The sequence below is a fragment of the Onychostoma macrolepis genome, chromosome 09 (assembly GCF_012432095.1).
Source record: "Onychostoma macrolepis isolate SWU-2019 chromosome 09, ASM1243209v1, whole genome shotgun sequence".
Classification (NCBI taxonomy): domain Eukaryota; kingdom Metazoa; phylum Chordata; class Actinopteri; order Cypriniformes; family Cyprinidae; genus Onychostoma; species Onychostoma macrolepis.
Window position 1 is genome coordinate 31,321,568 of NC_081163.1, and position 24,425 is coordinate 31,345,992.

The 24,425-nt window shown below is 35.3% G+C and overlaps 1 protein-coding gene across 1 annotated transcript in view; it reads right to left on the minus strand.

The window, feature by feature from the left end:
- The window catches only part of myo16 (myosin XVI), a 207,122-nt gene that overhangs the window by 122,548 nt on the left and 60,149 nt on the right, over positions 1–24,425 (minus strand). Inside the window, 6 exon segments of the mRNA XM_058786814.1 lie at positions 537–687; positions 1,420–1,570; positions 8,655–8,730; positions 12,890–13,015; positions 13,178–13,302; positions 14,675–14,783. Coding sequence (XP_058642797.1) covers positions 537–687; positions 1,420–1,570; positions 8,655–8,730; positions 12,890–13,015; positions 13,178–13,302; positions 14,675–14,783 — 738 coding nt within the window.

Sequence of the window (24,425 nt, forward strand, 5' to 3'; positions counted from 1 at the left end):
TAACTATAAGCTCACACAGCACTGCAGGCCTGAGAGTAATGGAACTGATTTCCCCTGTTTCTTCAGAGGTCAGGTCACTCTCAGGGTGAGTGGGGTCAGTGTGTGCAGTGGGATAGATTACTAAGGCTCTCTACATTCAAACTATGACTGATTCTACTTGCTGCTCTCCAATAGCACAGGACTCTCAAATGCATTAATCCAAAACCTGCCATGGTGAGACAGGATTTAAGTGTATTAGATGTTACTAATTTCTCTTTATTACTCTTTAGGAACAAGGCAAATCACTCTGAATGTGCAAGATCAGTACAAAATACAATTGCTTTGTAGAAGTGAATGTATAGGATCAGTTCAGTTTATTAATTCTTGTGCCTTAAATGTTGTGCTGTACATGTAAGCATGTCACTGTGTTTTGGAACAGAGCTTGCATGATCTATAGTGCTTTGTTTCAGAAGAATGACCATAGTATGTACTCTAGAATTTTTAAACATTCTTTAAAAGGACAGTTTTTCCAGAGAAGGTCCCAACTCTCCTCTGACCTGCTCCAGTTTTCCTGCAGCGCTGGGATATGGTCCATCCAGCCCGTTATCAAGTGAAGGCTGCTGTGTCAGAGCTCCTCCTGAGTCCCTGAACATGGCCTCCTTCTCCAACAAACTGTCCCTCCTAGAGATAGGTAAAGCCATAGTAGCCCTGAAAAAAATGAAGAAAAATCAGTATCAACAAAATCCATCTTTGCACTGCCATGGTGGAACAGAACCTGCATCTAAAGTAGCATTTACGTGTATTTAAATAATGTTTAAATGCAGCTCAGAGGTGGCATAAATGCATTTACGTTGTAATTGTAATGGCCTAAATAACGCTATAAGAATGCTTTAAAATGTTGAATATAGACATATTAAATGATTTAAAAAATGAAATGGTACTTTAAATATGAAAACAAAACCACATCATTCAATCATTTATTTAAACGATTTGTTCAAAACAGCTGATTCATTCAGGAATTAAGCAAGTAACTGACTATACACCACTGTGTGCTTCTCGCAGATTACTAACATTTTATTTATTGAACTTTTGTATTTTAAAAAATTCACTGTGCTGATATTTGGGGAAAGAGGAAAAAAAAAAAAACTTTGAACTTTTTACAGAATATGGTCTCATACTGGGGCATTAATTAATCTTTAATTTTGGGATATTATACTCACTTTGTTGCCTTTTTTCCCCCTCAAGCCCTGCTAATTTCAGATTTTTCATTTTACTATATACCTACTAGTCTAAGCAAGTCTTTTCAGCCTGAATGTCAGTCTAAATTTGCTAATCATTTCTTTCTTATGTCTGAATTCCCTAAAATCTACAGAGTTCAAGTCTATGGACAGGCACCACATTCTCTGAATCATAAATGAAGTCTGTAACTACTGCACATACAGTTTCTTTACAGGCAGGCTGCTGTCCTGGTTAGCCTCTGTGCAGTGCTCTTCTGATTGTGGAGGCAGAGCCGAGGGATCTGTCTGTCTCTGTACCCAGAATTCCTCTGCTCTCATCAGCATCTCTGCAATCAGTTCAGTAGCAGCTATGTCTGTATAAAAAAAAAAAAACAGTGGGTCAATATATTAATCATCTTACTGCAAGTCAGAAGTGATTGTTCAGTTGTAGCAGAAGGTTAAAAGAGAATTATACATTTATAGATGAATTTTCTTTTTTTTTCTTTTTTTTTTTCTTTTTCAAGGAAAGAAAGAAATACTAGGTTAGAAAAATTACTATTTAAACTTCCATTTTTGGCTAAGCTATTCTTTTTTTCATAGAGAAGGCAAACAGTTCCATCTCTACAAAATATGACAATTATTAGTGACTAAAGACAGCATTTATAATATCATTTTGGGCCGTGATTTTCCCTGGGGCCCAATCGATTTACTCCCTCATTCCCTCTGTAGCTCAGCCCCTGCTGTCTCTCACATGGATGTGGCCGTATTGCGATGGGCATTGAGCCCTGCTGCAGATTGATCCATCTGTGCCCCGACTGGGGGACGGGGAGGTGGATAATCCGTCCCCATGAAAGGAGCCATAAGGAACCAGCTTTTTGTCTTTCTTACCAAGAAAGAGTGACACCCAAGAGAATGATCCTCCAGTCACACACATTATCTTGGAAAGTCAGATATATACACTGCTCTCTAAAGAGACTTTAAGTGAAAAGAAAGGATTCACTTTTCATCCTCTCTATGCTCTACATTTCATCCCAGACATCCTTGAGTTAAGCCAGAGTCTTAGAATGAGCTATTGATTGGAGTCTGAGATGCGGAGCGCTGGGGAAAGGAGAAGTGGAGAGGAGGAAGAGCGAGACTGTAGAGTCAGGAGAACAAACACTTTGCTGGAGGTTTAGCATGAGGTGCACGAGTATCTCTGATGCTCCTGCAAGCCATGCAGCATGGTGACGCAATGAAATCTTACATTACTTTTGCTTTCCAGTTTAAAAAAAGAAATAAAAATCTTAACATCCTTAAGGTACTTGAAGCAAAATTGCAGATACAAATTCTAAATAAAGAATCTTGATTCTTGAATTAAGTTTATTTTTCTTATTCCATTGGCAGTTTCATTCTTGCTAATGTTTTATGCTCGAAACAACAACAAACTATTTGCTAATAAGGTTTTTTAAATAGTAGCCCTAAAGGCATATCAGTCAGAAAACAGTCCATTCAATTGCAAATGCCAGAGAAAGACTGGAAAATGGTCATAAAAACATAAAAAACAAACAAAAAAAAAAGATAGATGGATAAGAAAAAAATACTGGGACCTCAGGGGGAAAACATACCAGAAACATGTCATAGTTTCATACTATGAATTACCAGATAATTTATGATGCAAAAAAAGGTCAAAAGACATTCCTGTGCTTGATTTCATGTTCTATTATTTATTTTTTCCTTATTAATGTGTGTTGCATTTGTGTGTGTGTGTTACCCTGCAGATGTTTTGTTTTTCTCTGTTCACTATGTACATAAGACACTGGCCATGTTTTATGGACAGGTCACTTACGATTTTACCACCATTATTTTTGCAGTATACAGACACACAGACACACACACACACACACACATATACATTATATATATACACATATATACACATACAAGGATTGAAATGAACTTTTTCACTCACCAGCCAATTTGGCTGCTAAATTTTTAAGTTACCGGCAATTCATAATTTCTATTAGCCAAAAAAAAAAAAAACACACAGAAATAAACCAACAGCTTGAGGCTGTCTACACTGGACATGACAAAGCGACCATTGCAAATTATTTTGTATCAGTACTACGTGTGTGCGATACTGATAAAAAAAATGTATCTCTCAATATTTTCTGTGATTTTATCAATAAAGATAATTAGACGATATTTTGCTGAGTGTGTTATTGTGCTGATATCTTAAGAACTAGCGTGGACAGCTGTCTCCTATAGTTTTTGATATTCTTCATATTCTGTGTGGTGGTTAGTTCACAGCAGTGATAGAAATTAATATTTTCCAATGAGTTTAAACTGATTTTAACCTTTTGTGGTCATTTGAATGAATGAAGCATTTATATAGCGCTTTATTGTGTATTGCTATACACCCAAAGCGCTTTACAATCATATGAGGGGGGGATCTCTTCTCAACCACCACCAGTGTGCAGCATCCACTTGGATGATGCGACGGCAGCCACAGGACAATGGCGCCAGTGCGCTCACCACACACCAGCTACAGGTGGAGAGGAGAGAGTGTCATAGAGCCAATCAAGTGGATGGATTATTAGGAGGCCATGATAGACAGGGCCAGTGGAGGCAATTTGGCCACGACATCGGGGTTACACCCCTACTCTTTACAATGAGTGTCATGGGATTTTTAACGACCACAGAGAGTCAGGACCTCGGTTTAACGTCTCATTGGTGGGTTTTTGTTAAATGTGAGCCAAAATCATCACAATTAAAAGAACCAAAGTCTTAAACTACTTCAGTCTGTGTGCACTGAATTTATTTAATACATAAGTTTCACAATTTGAGTTGAATTACTGGAATAAATGAACTTTTCCACGACATTCTAATTTATTGAGATGCACCTGTATATATATTATATATACACTGTGTGCAGAATTATTAGGCAAGTTGATATTCTGGTCATATTTTTTTTTTCCAAGAACATCTTACCAATTCCAAACCACATCAATCTTAGTAACTGCTATCAATTTTGTATTTAATCATTTATAAGTGATATATAATTGCCTATGAAGGCTGAAAGTTAAAAACTCCTTATTTCAGGTGTGCAGAATTATTAGGCAGGTTTTCTTTTACAGATAAAATGAGCCAAAAATGAGATTGAACTCAATAATAAAAGTAAAACAATTATTAAATGCCCATGAGAAGGATGCAATACTAATGCAATAATAGAATTAGCAAAGTTAAGGCATGACCACTGGGCAGCGAAATGCTCATTGGGTCAACACGGTCAGAAAAAACAGGTGGAGAAGAAAAGACACGTTAACTGCAAAAGAATTAGGAATTAATGTCAAGAATTAGGTGAGAAACCATCAGGAACCATTTAGTCTCCAGCACCATCATTTTACAGAACTGCAACCTTCCTGGAGTTTCCAGAAGTGGAATGTGTCAGGTTCTCAGAGACTTTGCTTGGGTAAAAAAATATTTTAAATGACTCTCACTTAATAAGAATAACATGCTGAAGTGTTGTGAAATACATGAAGACTGATTTTTTTATAGGCTTTATGGACAGATAAGTTGAGAGTGACTCTTGAAGGACCAGCATCACATCCTCTTGTACCACTGTTTGAAGAATTTATCTTCCAGAATCTGGCAGTAAGTTTTGGGAGCTCATTTTTAATCAATCCTGCAAGACAGACTTTTCAGGATAGGAGATGAACTAAAATGAGCTCCCAAAACTTACTGCCAGATTCTGGAAGATAAATTCTTCAAACAGTGGTACAAGAGGATGTGATGCTGGTCCTTCAAGAGTCACTCACAACTTATCTGTCCATAAATCCTATACAAAATCAGTCTTTGTGTATTTCACAACACTTCAGCATGTTATTCTTATTAAGTGAGGGCCATTTTAAAAAAATGTTTAGCCAAGCAAAGTCTCTGAGAACCTGACACCTTGTAATTCTGGAGACTCCATGAAGGTTGCAGTTCTGGAAAATGATGGTGCTGGAGACTAAATGGTTCCTGATGGTTTCTCACCTAATTCTTCACCTTAATTCTTAATTCTTTTGCAGTTAACGTGTCTTTTCCTCTCCACCTGTTTTTTCTAACCTTGCTGACCAAATGGCATTTCGCTGCCCAATGGTCATACCTTAACTTTGCTAATTCTATTATTGCATTAGTATTGCATCCTTCTCATGGGCATTTAATAATTTTTTTAAACTTTTATTCTCGAGTTCAATCTCTTTTTTGGCTCATTTTATCTGTAAAGGAAAACCTGCCTAATAATTCTGCACACCTGAAATAAGAAGTTTCTGACTATCAGCCTTCATGGACAATTATATATCACTTATAAATGATTAAATACAAAATCAATAGTAGTTATTAAGATTGATGTGGTTTGGAATTGGTAAAATGTTCTTGGAAAAAAAATATGATCAGAATATCAACTTGCCTAATAATTCTGCACACAGTGTATATATATATATATATATATATATATATATATATACACTATAAAAATAAAGGTGGTATATATACAGCACTGATATAGATTAGTGGGTGTAACTAACATTGTATCTTAACAAAAAAATGTCTTATGTGGAATTACTATCACTAGTATATATTATTATTCATAATTTCAGAGCAAAAGTGTATATGAACGTGAGATGTGTATCCATTATTGTCAAAAGACTTAATATTTTATTTAACATTAATATGTTTTGCTACATCAAGCCAGCCCAAGTGTGTGGATGTTAAATCTACCAAAGAGCTGCAGAATCTGCTCACATTCCTAATTTTACAGAATATATAGTACATCTCTGTGACTTTCATACATAATATAGCTGAAACTAAAGTTGTCAGGGATGTGTTACACACTTGTGCCCCTGAGTCTAAGTGTGTTAGACTGTTCTTCCTCTCTAGAGCTTTCTGGTGAGTGTGAATATTTCATAGCTGGGCAGATTCATTCAGTTCAATCTTTCTCTGTTCTCTGTTTGCTTCACTGCTGATGTCTGTGAAACTGCTTCCACTAGCCTGTGGCTCTGGATGACTAATATAACAACTACTGTCACAGCTAATTGAAGCCAAGAGATTTAAAGGGAATTATAATGAGAAAAAATGTTGCTCTTTAAAAAAAAAAAAAATTGATCTGCTATGACAACATTTCAGAACTCCCACACAGTTCCTTTATGGTTTGGAAACTTACCTGCAAAATACAGGTTATTGATAAACTGGTGTTTTTGTGTCATTAATATGCGACTGTCTGTGTCTACATATCAAAACTTACTGACTTGGCAGTGACATTTAATCATTTCACATTTTAAAAGGTTAGTTCACCCAAAAATGAAAATCAGTCCACGTTTTACTCACCCTTGAGGCATCCTATAGTGTATATGACTTTCTTCTTTCAGATGAATCCAATCGGAGTTATATTAAAAATTGTCCTGGCTCTTTCAAGCTCTATAATGGCATGGGCGGGTGGTAGTGTTCAACAGGTCAAAAGTAGTCAAATAAAGCGCATGCATCCATATTAAAACGTGCCTCACATGGCTTCGGGGGGTGAATAAAGGCCTCCTGTACTGAATCAATGCGTTTTTGTAAGAAAAATATTCATATTTAAAATGATATAAACACCTTTTTCTCACTTTTCTCACTGCTAACTGTCGTAGGTGGAAGCGTTCCGGCGGATGACGCAAGATGTAGGCATAGCGTAAGTGCCGGAGATTCGTGACGAACGCAGAAGCGCGATGGAGAGAGAACAAAACAAAACACCGGTCACAAATTAGAAGCACAAAACGAGGATTTGTAAAGAAAAATGTTGGAGGATTTCGATATAAGCAAAGAGGAGACTGGTTTTCCTTTGGTAAAGTAAGGAAACGTGGCCTCCTTTGCTCCTATAAACAAACGTTGGTTTTCGCAAGACTCACATGCGCATGCGCTACACCTACATCCGACATCATCCGCCAGAAAGACAATCTCTCGTGAACATGTGCCAGACAGCGGAAGTTACACAAAACTGTTTATATCGTTTTAAATTATGTTATTTATTTATTTTTTTACCAAAAGCATCGATTCACTACAGGAGGCCTTTATTCACCCCCCGGAGCCATGTGATGCACATTTTAATAAGGATGCATGCGCTTTATTTGTTATCATCTGAAAGAAGTCAAATACACCTAGGATGCCTTGAGGGTGAGTAAAACATGGACTAATTTTCATGTTTGGGTGAACTAACCCTTTAATGTGTTTTTTTTTTTTTTTTTGTTAAACTGAAAGAAAAAATAAATCACACGCACTAATTTTGACAGCACTAACATAAAATAGAGTCATATAGATCAGTGGTTATACAAGTTACAATACCGTTCAAATCGCCCCCAAAAAATATTGCTCCCCACGTCTCCTCAAGTTGCCAATTCTGTGCAAACCAGAGTAAAATACGACTACAAACCCTTCCTCCATGTTGTGCGATGACATGTTGTCAAGAATAAACTCTTCATGTGAGAGTGTATTTGGGGACCGTAGCTTCAGTCTGGGAGATGATGTTGCTTTGACACAGCTAGTGTAATGTTTATACTGCGCACATTGACATGACAGAAGACACAAAACTGTGAGATGCAGCAAGCTTCAGTTTAGTAGTGTGCACTTGACTTAAGAGAGTAACATTTCACTCTTCAACAAAAAAAAAACAAAACAAAAAAAGATATTATATGGAAAAAAATAAACATAAAAAATAGTGCACCATGGTACTTAATGGCACTCTAAAGATAGTCTTGTTACAGTACTTTTACACCACCCTTCAAAAGTTTGATGTCAGTAAGAATTTTTAATGAAATAAAAACAGATAAATCACATTTTGTAGAAATGAATCCCATATTGACACCATTTTTTTTTTTTCTGGGGGGGGGGGGTAACATTTGTAGCACATTTCCTCCTTAATTCTCATCAATGTACTGCAAAAAAAAAAAAAAACTGAACCTTACATTCACCGAATTACAGAAATGTTTCGAGTAATCAATTAAAAATATACTGTTTGTATATTGTAATGAGAGTCTGATGATGAAAAAAACAACAACAACAATAATAGTAATAATAATAATAATGGTCAATTGGAAAGAACAACCCAAAAATTTGAATAAAAAAAAAAAAACAGGGTGAAACAAAAGTCTGTTTTATTTTTTTTTCTCAAAATATTTCAATTTTTTACAATATTATTATTATTATTATTATTAAAGTGTAAAAAAAAATTAAGTAATAAATGGGGAAAACAAAAGTCTATTTTAATGTAATATTTTTATTATTATATATTTTTTATATTTTAAATATTTTTTTTATATGTATGTTTATTATTATTTCACTTTCTCAATTTTTTTTTTTTTTTTTAACACTTTGTGGTGAAGCATAACCAGCTCCTCCTAGATATCAACATCAGTCACTGAAAACTTCATATTGGTTGACCACTAGCACAGTTTGTGTGTGTGTTTGTACCTGAGGGCTTGTCCTGGTTGCAGTTCAGATGAGTAGGATCTGCTTTGTGCTTCAACAGCTGGCTCACAATGTGGGTCTGTAGGGACACAAACACACGTACACACATCTTGAGAGGAACTCAAAGAGAATACTAAAAGATGTAGGTCACATCTTAAAGACGTCTGCATCCATCAGCTCTGAGTCTAATCTACAACATCAGCTGCCAGATCAGCTCTGCTCCTGCCTCCAGCACCAAACATATGCTAACACCTCACATTCACAGCCTCAGCACTGTGTTCATTAGCTACAGCCTGCAAACAGATACACACTTATTTATCTGCATCTGTTTACTTATCTTTTTAATTCTGTTACTGTGCCACTGCTTGCTTTACGCACACACAGACAGGCACTATATCACTGTGTTTCAGACCGGAGTCGTGCAGCAGAAGTGTGTGTGACTGTGTGTGCATAGTATGTATGACGTGAAAGCATGTTTTGATGTATTATGTATGCGTGTGTCCAAAATTAACTCAAAACAGCTTTAGGGAGTAAATACAACAGAATAACTTGCCAGATGGCTGACTTCATTAGAAATGGCAATATTGCAAGGTTAAACTTCAGTGTGTAATTTAATGTTAAATATGTATCTCAGCTTGCAGACATAACTATAACTTTTGAGTAGTTTATAAGTTTCTGAAATTTTAGCAAAGACTACTGGGTTCTTTAATTATAGCTATAATTCTATTAATTATAGCATTTTGTATTTATTTATTTATTTATTTGGGGTATGTCAGTTCATCCATTCAATCAATTTTATGGGTTTAATTTGTATTTATTAATTTAATTATTTAATTATTAAGGGTTTAATTTGTATTCATTCGTTCATTAAATTTTCATCTCTCTCTCTATCCATCCATCCATCTCTATCCATATCTAACTATCTATCCATCCATATGCATCTCTATCCATCCATCCATATCTCGCTATCTATCTATCTATCTATCTATCTATCTATCTATCTATCTATCTATCTATCTATCTATCTATCTATCTATCTATCTATCCATCCATCCATCCATCCATCCATCCATCCATCCATCCATCCATATCTAACTATCTATATCCATCCGTCCGTCCATATCTATCTATCTATCCATCCATCCATCCATCCATATCTCGCTATCTATCTCGCTATCTATCTATCTATCTATCTATCTATCTATCTATCTATCTATCTATCTATCTATCTATCTATCTATCTATCTATCTATCTATATTTCCATCCATCCAACCATCCATCCATCCGTTTGGGGTATGTTAATTCATACATTCAATCAATTTTATGGGCTTAATTTGTATTTATTCATTTAATTATTATAGGTTTAATTTGTATTCATTTGTTCATAATTTTTTTTCATTTATTTATCTATCCATCCATCCATGAAAAAGGAATAAAACATAAAAGTGAAATTTCAAGAAGCAAATCTGGGTTTCTTTTAAGTTCATAATGTGCATCTTTTGTGAAAAAACAACAACAACTGCAGTCTGAAAAAACTCTGAAATGCATGAAAATGTGAGTGAAACTGTGCTGCTTGTATGAGAGGCAGAAAAGCCTGAAGATCAGGACAAACAGTCAATCAGACGCATGCTTTGCCAGTTTTTATTTGGTCTGTTTCTCATAACATAATGAAAGGTGTTACTTCAACAAGAGTGTGTCATTGTCTCGCAGTAGCTTTTAAAAATCAAGGCTTTTGTTTAAAAACAGGTCGCCCACCACAGTGGCTGGCAAATATCACATATTTACTCATCACTGCCAAAAAATGCATTTGATTGGTGGTGGGTGTAATGCTGTATTCCCACCCTGTTTACTGCATGTACTGTACAATGTTTCCAGATGTTCAGATGGTGTATGCCGATGCTCAATCTGAAGTGAAACTGCAACTGCGGCATGGCAGTTCTGCTGAGTCACACAACCATCTGCAGTGCTAATGACTGACTCAATGTGTCTGTCTGTCTGTGTCTGTGTGTGTTTGAGAGAGATTCTGCCCTGCTGCAATGAATTATAGATGTGGGCAGAGAAAACATCTCTCGAAGTGTGTTTATTATTTGCGAGTGTGTGTGTGGGTGTGTGAGACTACAGATCAAACACTAGTCACTGCAATCTCATCCCACCCTCCACTAACAAACATTAATTACATTTGGTATTTAATACAATTCTTTTTGGACAAGTGCCATGATAATATCATTGTACTGTCTGAAGTACCTTGAGAATATGGAATGATATACTGAAGATAGGAACCATTCAGTACCATGATATTGTATTTATGATTACTATAATGTTATATATACCACAGCCACAGGAGTTTTTGTAACAGTCAGCAATATAGTAGAAGAGTATAGTCTTGCACTCTCTCTCTCTCTCGTATCTCTAGAGGTCCTGTAGAAAAGTCAGGGGATACAGTAACTGACCACAGAAATAAATACTGTAATCTGTCACCAAAATAACACGTCACAGATTTTGCTTTCAATACAGTTCAAATGTTTTGGGTCACTAAGATTTTTTTAAGTCTCGTGTTCAACAAAGCTGCGTTAATTTGATCAAAAATATTGTAAAAACAGTGAAGTTACACACACCTTTTCCTTCTTCTATTACTTCTCATCGCATTTCCCAAAGAAACTTTGCATTCATATCATGTGAATGGTAAAAAAAAAAAAAAAAAAATCTGCTTTTGTGAGTGAATGCAAACTTTCTTGGTGGAACTGATGTGAGAGAACACCAAAGAATTACAAGACAGTTTTTTTTTTTTTTTTTTCACCTATTTTTATATTTTTATCTATCACCATGTCCCATTAGGGCTCTGAAGTTTGGGCTCCAGCACCAGCACCATGTTGTAGAAAATGGATAATGGAAAGAAAAACTTAACCATACACTGGACTGCAAATGCACTAACTAAAAACCTGAACCTCAGAAAAGAAAGAGAGGAGCAAAAAGGAAAACAGAAAGGTGTGTATGTAGGCAAGAGTATCCTGAGGGACAAAAAGAACAAAGGATAAGAAAGAAGGAAAATTCACTTCATCAGCAACCTGAAACATTATCAAATATTTGACCATGTCAGCAGGTTCGTCCTTTCCTCTAGAAATCAATCTCCTCTGGCGCAAGCGCTGTTATTCAACTCGCATAAAATACATAAGTACCTCATATGATCCTCAAAGCTCGAGTCAATCTGGCTGAGAATTGGTAAGATCAATGCAACGCTGAAGTGCCATTAATCAGAAACAGGAAGGGAGGGTGAATTAATGAACTGTAGTTGGTCTACGATAACTCTAATATCAATACATTCCACTGACTGTAAACAGCAATCTGATAAAATGGCTAAACGCAAAGGCACAGGAAATATAGAATATTACGCTCATGCAAATTCAAATTTTGTCCAGCTCAGCAACCTTTTTGACACCAAGTGCTTCAGAAGTAAAAAAAAAACCCAAAAAACCAATAAATAAATTAAAAAAAAATGTATGGTATACATTTGTTCATTTGAATAGCACTTCAAAATAGAATAATACGAATTTATTTATTCTATTAAAATAAACTTTTGTTTATTTATATAACACTATGGATTGACGTAATATGTATTTATTATACTTACATCTTTAAAGGTGGAATTACTGCAAGAGATAGCTTGGCATGTAAATACTTTTGAATAATTAACTTAAAATATTTTAATTTTTTTACATTTAATTTGTAGTGCTATACACATGAATGAATCGATAAATTAAATTATTTGTTTTTATTTGCATAGCACAATTAATATAATGTATTTATTTGCTTGCTTCTTATTTTTATTTTTGATTAGTACTACAAATGAAATGTAATATGCATTTATTTTATGCTTGTTTAATTAAAGAAAGAATTACTGCAAAAGAAAGTTTGCCATGCAAACACATTATATCAATTTTAAATTAAATTAAATTAAATTAAATTAAATTAAATTAAATTAAATTAAATTAAATTAAATTAAATTAAATTAAATTAAATTAAATTAAATTAAATTAAATTAAATTAAATTAAATTAAATTAAATTAAACAGAGAGATTTGGCATGTAAATATATTTCTAAAATACCTGAAGAAAACAAATGCATATATTATTATATCAATCATGTGCCTAAAGTTGCAAAGCCCCGGTTTAGTCCCTATTTAATTGTGAAGTCAGTGTCCATCATGAAATGATGTGTAATGCCATGTAATGATATGTACCTGCCCATATTTGGCAGCCAGATGTAATGGTGTCCAGAAGCTGTTGTCAGACACCTGGACGTCTGCTCCACTCTCCAGAAGCACGGACACCACCTCCTTATAACCGCTGGCACTGGCGATGTGTAGCTGCAAACACAGACACACGTCACACATCACACGTCACATGTGATGTTCCATTTGGCCAAAAGCCTTCCGATTCAAATCACCATCTGTACACATTACACAGACTGTGCTATATTTAGAGATCAGCGATCTGTTACACATTTTGGGATTGATGTATTTTCTCACCAGCGTGACCCCGTCATCATTTTGTTGATTGACACTGCCCCCGCTGCTGACCAGCTGCCTCACGTCAGACAACATGGTGGATGAGCGCTGGGTCTTCATCTGGTGCATAGAGCTCATTTCCACTCCTGACAAACACACAGACAGGTGAAGAAGTGAGAAGCAGATGACGGACAGAAGGAGTTCAGGACAGAAGTCACATGACAGAGCTCTTCTGTACGGAATCAGACAAGATGGGATATCTCTCTGTCTCCTCATTTTATCTCAAATGGAGAATGTATTGTATGTCTGAAGCATGTGTGTCTGAGGCAACCGATCTTCTCCACTTGGAAAAAGTGCTCTATTAGACAAAGTATCAGATCAGCATAACAGAAGATGTGGAGTAGGCCGTCCTGAGATAGTGGGAGTCTTGACTGTAATGATAAACGAGCTTAGTGACAGCAGCCCGCAGAGAAGTCTGTCTGTTTCTCTGGATCTCCCTGATTGATTCGCAGGCTAAAGTAACTCTTACTGAATCCAGTATGTGAGCTGACAGCACGGATGACTGTTAACGACACGGCTGAACGGTAGGACTGTATATACAATTCAGTCGGTAGAAATATATTTGTGCAGTTATCAGTTGGCAGGACTACTTTGTTGTTTACACGTGTGAGCAATGGGAAACACGGTGTCACACAAAAATCTATAGAACGTGTCCTACACCAGACAAGATGAAAAAGAGCTGCAGTCTATTTTACAAAAAAAATAAAAATCTACAAAAATCCACACAGAGCAGAAGTGTTCTACCATCTAAAAATGAAACATTTACAAATTTAATGTAAAATTTAATTTAATTTATATGTATATTTTTTTTACTTTTTATTTTTATTATTTTTTTTTTTTTTTGGAAACAGTGTATGCAATTTGAAACAAACAAACAAACAGAAACAAGGTAACTCTGGGGTCTGTCTGATTGATCGATCGATCGATTGATTGATTGATTGATAATATTTTTAAGCAAGACTGCATTACATTGATCAAAAAAGTAAAGACATTTTTAATGTTACAAAATGTTTATATTTTATATAAATGTTCTTTTGAATTAAAAAAATTCTTAAAATAAAAAAAGTACAACAAAATATTAAGCAGCATAAATGTTCTCAACATTGATAATAATAATTCTTAAGCAGAAAATCATCATATTAGAATGATTTCTGAAGGACCATGTGACACTGAAGTCTGGAGTAATGATGCTGAAAATTCAGCTTTGCATCACAAGAATAAATTACATTTTAAAATATATTCAAATCGAAAACAGTTATTTTAAATACAGTTTTTAAGGCATTTTTGATCAAATAAATTCAACCTTGGTGAAAGATGCATATTCTTTCAATCAATGAATCGATATCGACCTCAAACTTGTAAATGGTACTATTGTTCAACAATCTCCAGGTCTAGTTATGCATTTATGTAGTCATATTAAACTGATAAATAGAGAACCAAATGAATGAAGGATCCTACCATTCTCCTCCAGGTGTCTGATGAGGATGTAGCTGGTTTCCGTCCCCTCTGTGGCGTAGTCGAGTGGAATGTTCCCGTTCACATCCTGCAGGAGCACGTTGACTCCAGCCTTCAGACGAGGTGAGATGGAGAGGAGAGGGGGAGGGGGAGGGGAGGGGAGGGGGAAGGGGAAGATGGCAGTGAGATAAAGCAAAACAAGACGTAAACAAATGGAGTCCCTCTTGCCCCATTCATCAATCTGCAATCGATGATAAACTACGGCCAATTATCACACTTTCCCAGCATTCCCCAGGCACCTGAGCTCAGGGATGAGCTACATTAACAGAAAATAATGCGTTAACTAACTCATTAAGATAGGGGCAGGTTAATAGGGTCTCCGGTTTGGTGTCGAGTGTTTGGGTGGCAGCGGGTGATGTGATTTATGAGTGTCTGGTCTCTAGAGACTCCAGACTGTGATAAGACTCTGGATGAGCAGAAAAGCATGACGCAGGGTTACACATGAATAGCTACTTCGTTACATGAACGCAATCAGAAAAACTAGAAAGGGGTCATCAAATAAACTAGATGACATATTAGACAAGAAATAGCCAGAAACAAAACAATTGTACCACGCAGATACTGTAACAGTTATACTGGCATTGAGGGAATCACACAAAACATGTCCAGATCACATTGAACTGCCAAATTAAACAAAAAAAATTTTTTTTTTTAAAAGTCTAACAGTAAAACAATCACTTGTACTTAAATATTATATTTTAGATAGATAGATAGATAGATGATTATTCCCTTTCCCTTTGTACTGAAGTAATGAGAATGTTTAAATCAATTAAATAATTATTTAATAATACAATAGTAATTTATGAGATCTTATAAATAAATAAATAAAATGAGAGCTGAGAGACAAAAAAGTGCTTCACTGACATGAAAATAAAGCAAATATAAAACGTTGATGTTGCATACTGGTTATCGATCTTGCCTGGTTACAGGTTTGAAGCACTTTAAGAGCTGAAAATTATTTTTTGGTCAATTTCTGTTAGTTTTGATGTCATCTATGTGCAACATTTAGGATGACAGTCTTACTCTACTGCAAAAACTGAACAAAAATATTACTTATTAAGAGCATATCCAATTTTGACCAATCTGTAGTCATCCAATGTACTGTATAGTCCAACAACTGTGAAAGAAACTTAAGGCTACTGGTTATTTAATGTTTTCCAAACTTACGATTTCAATAAGAAATGCATTAAGAATACCACAGGTCTGTTAAATGTCTTAAATACATAAATGTAAGTGCCACTAATGCAGGTAAAAGCTAAGGCATGCTTTATTAGACATGTGAAAGAAAAAAAAAGAAAAATCCAAAAGACCTTATTAATACACTTAACTAAGACAGAGGAGGAAGGCATGACATTTAAAATACAAAACCAAACTTCAGCAAATCACTGCATGGAATTTACAACTCTCTCTCATAATGGCCTGTGTGTAATTAAAGCTGCAAATGGCACGTCTCCATCTGACTGGCTGGAGCACAAAGGCATTGTGACAAATCTGCAGCTTATTGTTTTTTTTGTTTTTTTTCCCAGCGTGCATTTTAAATCCAGCCATCAGCACATTCAGACTGTGGAGGTTGTGTCAATCACGCACTGAGGTTAGCGGTAGGTTAATGAATGTATTAATTAACATTAACAATCAGCAGCTCCTTTGTCTGCATTTATGAGCGATGACTTTTTGGGACACACCCCCACAAAACACATGCACACAATCTCAAAGCTCCAGAGAGCGCTAACGGATCTGACAGTGTGCCACAGGAGTGTGTCATGACCTCCTCCCAGAGATCTCACGCCGCAGGAATCAAAACAGTCCTCCAACTCACTGGGGACACATGAGGACATGGGGTGTGTGTGTGAGTGTTTGTATTGGTGGAGATCCATCGATCTGTCTGGCGTGGAACTGTTATTGAACAAGATGCGAACGGGTAAAGCAGGAGCGCGTGTGAATTGATTATGGGGTCAGTGTGAAGGAGATGGTGGTCTGATAAGGACCTCTCACACTGAGGAAAGAGCTGATGAAGATGTCAGCATCACCTCCTCTGATCGACAAACTGCACCGTGTCCTCTGTGACACTTTGAGAGTCCTGAATACTAAACAATCAACATACACATAGATGTACAAGCTTGCCCTTTACCTCACTATTACAAACTAAATTTTCAACATGTGAGAACTAAATTAGTATAAATCAGAATCAGAATTTGCTCTTGCTGACAGGATCTTCCACCGCAGAAAAAAAGTGCAGACATGCATATAATTTAAGGTAATAAAATTAAATATAACACTAACCACTAATAATAAAGAGAATAGACAACAAATATATATTTTATATATATCTTTATATTTATATTTGTTAAAAAAAAAATAAAAAATATTTTTTTGAAAGAAGTGTCTTGTGCTCATCAAGGCTGCATTTAATTGACGATGTTTTTTTTTTTTTTTAAATATAAAATATAATATTGTGAAATTGTATTACACACATTTTTCGATTGCAATATATTTTGCAATATATTACAATAATAGTGGTAATATTACAATTATAGGCTAATAAAGCATTATAACATTTAATCTCGAATTATGCATCATATAGGCTTGCCTAAATGTTGAAGCTATTTGACCACAGTTACAGTGAAATATTACAGTCACAGCAGTGCTTCAAGTGTGCTTACTTTTACTGTATTAACTTTCAATGTTTAGATTACATTTAAAGAGGTGTGCATTATATCATAAAAAATAAACTAATAAAATTATAGAAAAGCTGGCTCATTGTTATATGAGTGTTATAGGCTAGGCCTAGTTCTAACACATATTTTGGCACTATTGACACATTAATGCCACAAACGAGGTTTAAAGGGGTCATAAGATGCGATTTCAAGTTTTCCTTTCTCTTTGGAGTGTTACTAGCTGTTTGTGCATGGATAAGATCCCTGAAGTTGCAAAGGCTAAAGTCTCAAAACCAAAGAGATATTATTTATAAAAGTTAAGACTCTGCCACGCCACCCTAAAATGGCTCATTCAAACACGCCCCCACATGTCCACATCACGGTGTGGGGAGATTTGCAAAACACCGGCCAAACGTATACGCAAAGAAAGAAGGTGGAACTATTATTCTCGCTGTAGTATTGTTGCGTTTCGTTGTGAAAGTAAAAGTACTTTGTTTGGGCTTCCAAAAGAGGACACAACTACAAATCAGTGGTTAAGTTGTATTCACAACACTGTTCCAGAACAGTTTAACCCAAATATTAGAGTGTGTGCATCGTATTTTATGGAGGACTATTTCCTGAACCTGGAAGAGTAGCCTACAATGCTGGCTTGCACAAAGGCTGTTTCTATAAAGTGGGGCAATTTCAACTATGCAAGGACAGTCTGGTGCTTCTGACTCGCAGCCTGTAAGTACGTTTCTGCTACTGACTATTCAAACAAGAGTTTTTAGCTGTGTAGAGTGGTGCTTGTTGTTTGTCGTTTCTCCGATCACAAATGCAGACATGGTAATGTTTATGCGGCGCGATAAAACGTGACGCGTAAAAAGACAGTATAAGTCATCATAATCAGTAATTATGTCCCCACCGGATGCAACAAATGCCTCGTTTATAATGGGTTTTATTGTTTCTGTGTCGTCGCGTTGAGCTTTGTAAAAATTGACTCGTTTCAAAAAGGCGGGGCATAGAGGAGCAACGATAATGTACAGTATTTGGAAAATAATGTGTTTTTTGAACCTTAAACCACATAAACACATTGCATTACACCAAATACACAAAATAATGTTATTTTTAGCAACGTCATATGACCCCTTTAAAACTTACATTTAATAATTTGCGGATGAATTTCAGCTGGTCATGCATACTTATCATAGACTGTGATACACATTTGTTATCTTTGTTTTTTTTTTTTCCCCACACATCTTTTCCCGTTTACAGAGCCCATGACATGTCAAAAATTATGTCCATGAATTAAGAAATTGATAACTTTTTATGATCCGTTCCTTTGTATTAATTAAAACATGTTTAAATAATTAAACCATGTTTTATATAATAATAATAATAATCATAATAATAACAACAACAACAACACTGATAATAATACTGTTTCGCACAAGCATCGGCGTGCCTGAGATTGGGGGAATCCATAATATGTAAAAAAAATAAATAAAAATGAATTGGACAACATAATAACAACACACTTTGTTGTTGGACAACAACTTAAGAATTTTTTCATTTAATTAGACATGTTAATTTACATGTTAGCCTTTTGTTAAAGTTCTTTTGCAGATCGGAAGAAGTCATCTGTGTGCAGATTTGACACATTTCTCTAAATGACAGAAAACAACCCCCGATTCACAACATTCATTTCCAAATGCAGAAATCGGGTGAAATTTAGACTTGTGGTGACCAAAACTGATGGTTTATATTCACAATAAGCTACAGAACAGGCTACAAGTAAGACTGAATCCATGAAGGGCAAATGACGACAGTATATGTACAGTATGATCACGCTTTGGTTAATTTTTAAGAAATGTAATCAACAAGTCATAGTTATTGTAGCAAAAATGTGTTTTTGTTACATTAATAATTTTTATGTGAGGTTGAAATATAAACAGTGCTATTATCATTGGTTATATAAGTCAGTTTTGCTGTAAGTTAGGCTATTCCACATCAAAAAGCAGAGAGATCACTGGCAGTTGAGTTCAATATGGAAAAATAAAAATAAAATAAAAAAAACTGTGACACGTGTGAATGACACAGATATGACATGCATTGCGTTTTCTCACAACTCTCTTTACCTTTTCTTGAAGTCAATACTTCAATAGTTGTTCTTAAATGTGACTCACATACATGCATGCACAGTTTTAAGGCAGCTTTAAATCACCTTTTTGGTAAGTTCATAACTTCACTGACCATGACATTGCATGCATGTAGTTTATTTCGTGCTTTGATATGAAATGGTACAGGCTACAGTGTACAATTGAAGAGCACGCGCTAGGAGCACAGTACAGTTTCCGCACGTCTTAAAAGTCTATAATTTGATGTGGTTGTAAAGACATTCTGCGCCTAAATAAAGGCACTTCTTGTCAAGAAAAAAAAAAAAGAGATAAGCAGCAGTTGTGAGTGGGGTGGCCAACCTTAGCTCCGCCCCTGCGTTAATGGCGTTAAATATTTTTGACACGTTACACTGATAAAATTAATCGCTTGCTTTAACGTGCTAATTTGGACAGCACTAATATAAGATCAGTATTTGAACACTGTTTATTTGCACTACAATAATCACACAACAATGACTTGTATGATGCCACTGATTATTTTGTTATTGCGAAGTGAGATAAATGAAGAGCACGTCTGTCTTGCGTGCGCAAACACGCTACGGAAAACAAAACTTGCTTTATCAAGTTAATCCATTTTTCAGTATATCTTGGTCCCGTCGTTCTTTTAACCTTTGTATTTTGTGCTTTTGTGCTCCACTATCGTATCGTACCGCTATGCCGCCTAGCAATAATGGTGACATAAATGATAAAAATAGTCTGGCCAATCACGTGGGGCCCCTAGGCTGCAGCCTATGCAAGCCTGTGCGTTAATCCACGCCTACTGAGAGTAACAACAGTAACTAAAAGATTGATCATCATAGGTTAGACAGCAACCATAAATTGTGTCATAAATAGTGTCATACCTTTTCAGTACACTCATTTGAGGGCAGCACAAGGGGTTAACAGGCTGACCTTCAGCACTCTTTCAACTAATCTTGTTATGATGAATACCAATAGTTATTCATGTACCCTGACAGAAAAGCTTTCAAATTATTAACAGTCTTTCATGGATAAGTGTTAACATGCAGCAGGAGACGTGTTTTTGACTTTTGCCATGTTGCCTATTGATCCATTCAACCCTTTCTCCCCATCACTTCCTTTTTCAGTCACTTTCATTTAGAGACATTGTGGTGCAAGCAAGGTCACAAGGAGGAGCCGAGGGATCTGCACACACACACACACTTAGTAGAGTTCAGCTCAGGTGTGCCACAGTAACTGAACTTGACAGTACAGAGGACTGCAGAGACAGAAACGCCGAATCATGTCAACAAAGGGGAAACAGATCAAACTTCCTCCCGAGGAAAGTGGAAAAACAACAGTGACTCCTTCCTCTGACTGCACCAGGAAACAAGGACAATCACGTAGCATAATTACATCTAATCTACATGATGATGGCTGCCTGCGTCCCATTACAGGGCTTTGAGCACAGGCTTAATTGCCTTTGTTAAATTTAATCTATTATGATAATAGGCTAATAGCAATGAAAGTAAATGGGAACACAGTTCACTTTCTAACTAATATGGCAAACTTCAGAACATCTGCATGGTTCACTGATGTGGATTCATCGTTCAACACCTTTTAGCTTTTTAAAACTACTAAAGGATTGTTGCATTGTAAACAGGTATTGTGACAACTTTTTACCATCTCACTAAGCCTTACAACCCTTCTACACAGGAAACAAGCAAATTAACTCCCTTATGATTGAACTACGTTTGTAACCACGTGTGAAATTTGTAAAGGAGGAGTGACATTGCTGTTTTGTGAATTTTCGTGAAAATTCAGTCATTCAAAAGACTTAAAGTCAAGTTAAAGATTTCACCACAGATTTTGCAACGGGTTGAGGCTGGCCATTCAGATTCATGAACAAAAGAATGCTTGGTTTGAAAGTGACTTCTGTGTGAGCTGTGCTTCAAAAACATTGCTATACTATTGACAACAGACAGTGGACATTTTGCCTGTGAAATTTCACTAATGTGACTTGATGTTGATCTGAAGACGTGGACACTGATGTGTTAATGTGATGTCAACACCATTATGCTTTTTCAGCATCGTAATTCGTGTTGATGGTTTAAATAGACTGGGGAGAGAGCAATTGTAGGGCCCTATAAAATCAGTTTTATTTTTTCCTGAAATGGATTTTCCATTTTTATTTTTCAATTTATCAACAATTCATTAAAAGTAAAAAAAAAAAAAAAAAAATTTTCAGCCCTATGAAATATGTTTTTACGTTGCTCAAATTCAGTTTTATTTTTTACCAAATTCAGTGCTTTCTATAAATTTTCTGGATTCCATTTTAACGGTTTCAATAAATTTTAATAATCTGAAACACCTCTAATTAACTGATTTTATTAAAAAAATTAATTTATTATTATTATGGGCTTTTAATCAGAAAAAAAAAACATTTTTCAGGTAAATAAATTCTGGTAATATTAATAAATAGTAATAATGTTAGTAGTAGTAGTAGTAGTAATCCTATCATTACATTAATTAGTATATTTCTGTCACAGTTTCTTCATGTTAAACCAAACTTTTATTTTGACAGCTTGTTGTGAAGACCTTTAAGCTTCTCTGTTTATATGATATGACAATAGTTTTTCTCAAAAGAAATGGTAAAATGTTAATGAAGTGACTCTCAGAGCAGTTCTAGAGATGTTCATATATTGAGGCGTCAGAGGCATACACGCTTCAGTATGTGTGCAGTAAACAAAACCGCAGGTCTGCACCATTCATTAACACAGAGACCCACAGAATATGCAGGATTTGTATTTAAATGGTATTTTTGCAGCTTAATATTCACATGCCATATCGCATTTTGATTTAAGTGTACTGACCTACTTTGGATTTATTCATCCACAATTTGGCAAATTCCATGACATTCCACATTATACAGTAAATTCCATTTTTATGACTGGATTCCCAGATTCCGTCCGCATTTTCGGGCCCTAGAATTGAATCACGACTGAACAAAGTATGACTATAGTTGATTGATAGTTGATAATCCTGTGTGAGGTGTGACATCCAGAAAACTGACAAAATCTACATTAAATACATGTAAAGATGTAACTGATGGAAAATTACCCATAACTGAAGGTATTTTTCCAAATACTACCAGTAAATAAAATACTATGCATTATATAATCCATGTCTGTTTAGTTGGAAAAGCAGCAAGGAAAATCCTTTTTTCCACGACGTCAATTTAATATAGGTTTGTTTCTTCAGGAAGTAATCCTCATAGGAAATGACTAAGCTAATGAACCCTTACCTAATGCATTTCTTACCTAAATGAAATAAAGACGAGTCTGTGATTGGCAGCCTAACACAGTACCTCCTAAATCCCGACTCTGACTAATCCAAAAAAATAGGTCGTTATGGTCCACTTTTGGAAGCAGGATGCAGTAAAATATGGAGGAAGGAAAGAGAGAGAGGCAGAGGGAGAGATACTGCTAGCCCGAAGTCTGAGTGTGTGTGGGAGATTCTGACCTAAAGCACTGCATATTGCACAGCAGAGATAAGAGCATTAGCAGAGACAACACAGCACAATATGAGACAAAAAAAAAAAACTGAAATATAAAACAGTTTGCATTATAAAACCAGCATATTAGTCAAGTTTCAGAAACCTGGCAAGAACACACTCCTGTCATATTTCACCCCAAAAGTCAAAAGAAAGAAACAAGTTATTGTATTTTGCATAATGAAAATGAACCCCATTAAGATTGTTAACAATGCGACATTTTCATGATAGATAGATTTATTTATTATTCTAGGTTAATAATCATGGTAACACTTTATTTTTAGGACCTATTCTCACCATTAACTGGTTGCTTATTAGCATGCATGCATATTACTAGCACTTTGGCTGTTTATTATTACTTATAAAGCACATATTCTGCATGACTTTATTCTAGATCCCTTAATCTGACCCCATACCTAAACTTAACAACTACCTTATCAAATATTAATAAGCAGCAAATCAGAAGTGTATTGAGGGAAGTCATAGTTAAAAGTGACTACGTGTTCCCTATTCTGAAGTGTTACCATAATTAAAATGCAAGTTTGTTCATAATACATAGTTAATTTATGCAACTTAAAGTTTCGAAAAATATATATTAGGGTATTACTATAATCATATCAAACTTTATAAGATAGATAGACAGACAGACAGACAGACAGACAGATAGATAAATATTTAATAATGAAATAATAGTCATGATCCAACAAATATTAACTGTCCTAAAGACAATCTTAATTTTCTTTTGAAAAACAGATTATTATTATTATTATTATTATTTGGGGTTGAAATATTGTATTTGTGTGCCGAATAACTGGAAATACATTTCGAGAGATTATTGCTAATGACTGACTTGTGGAAGACATGACTGCATGTACTGCAACTGATGTTAAAGGAAGCAAAAGACACAGCAAGACTGCTGAAAAGTAATATGGAGATCGAAAATTTGTAACCATAACAACGGAGACAACCCTTTCTCCAGAGGCAGAGGCAGAGAGAAAAGAGGTTAAAGGGGCTTACTAGGAGGAGAATCCTTGTGTTTAAAAAAAAAAAAAAAAAAAAACTTATCTCAATAAAATTACAGAGCCAGACAGAGAGCTGCGTTAATTCACAATTTCTGACACACAGCTAACCAAATAATGGCATGCCAGTCAGGCTTAAAGTTGTCAATCAAACTATAACTGTACAGACACATGCTGCTTACTGAAAACTACATTTTTACTCAAATTTTGATCTATATATGTAATGAGGCATGAATTGCCTTTGAATACTTAAGACGGAAATCACTGGTCAATTCATCATTTTCAAAATGTAAATATCAAGAACATATATGGACTAAATGCAACAAAACAACAATTTTGATTTCACAGAATCTTTAAAAATCCCAGCTGATATTA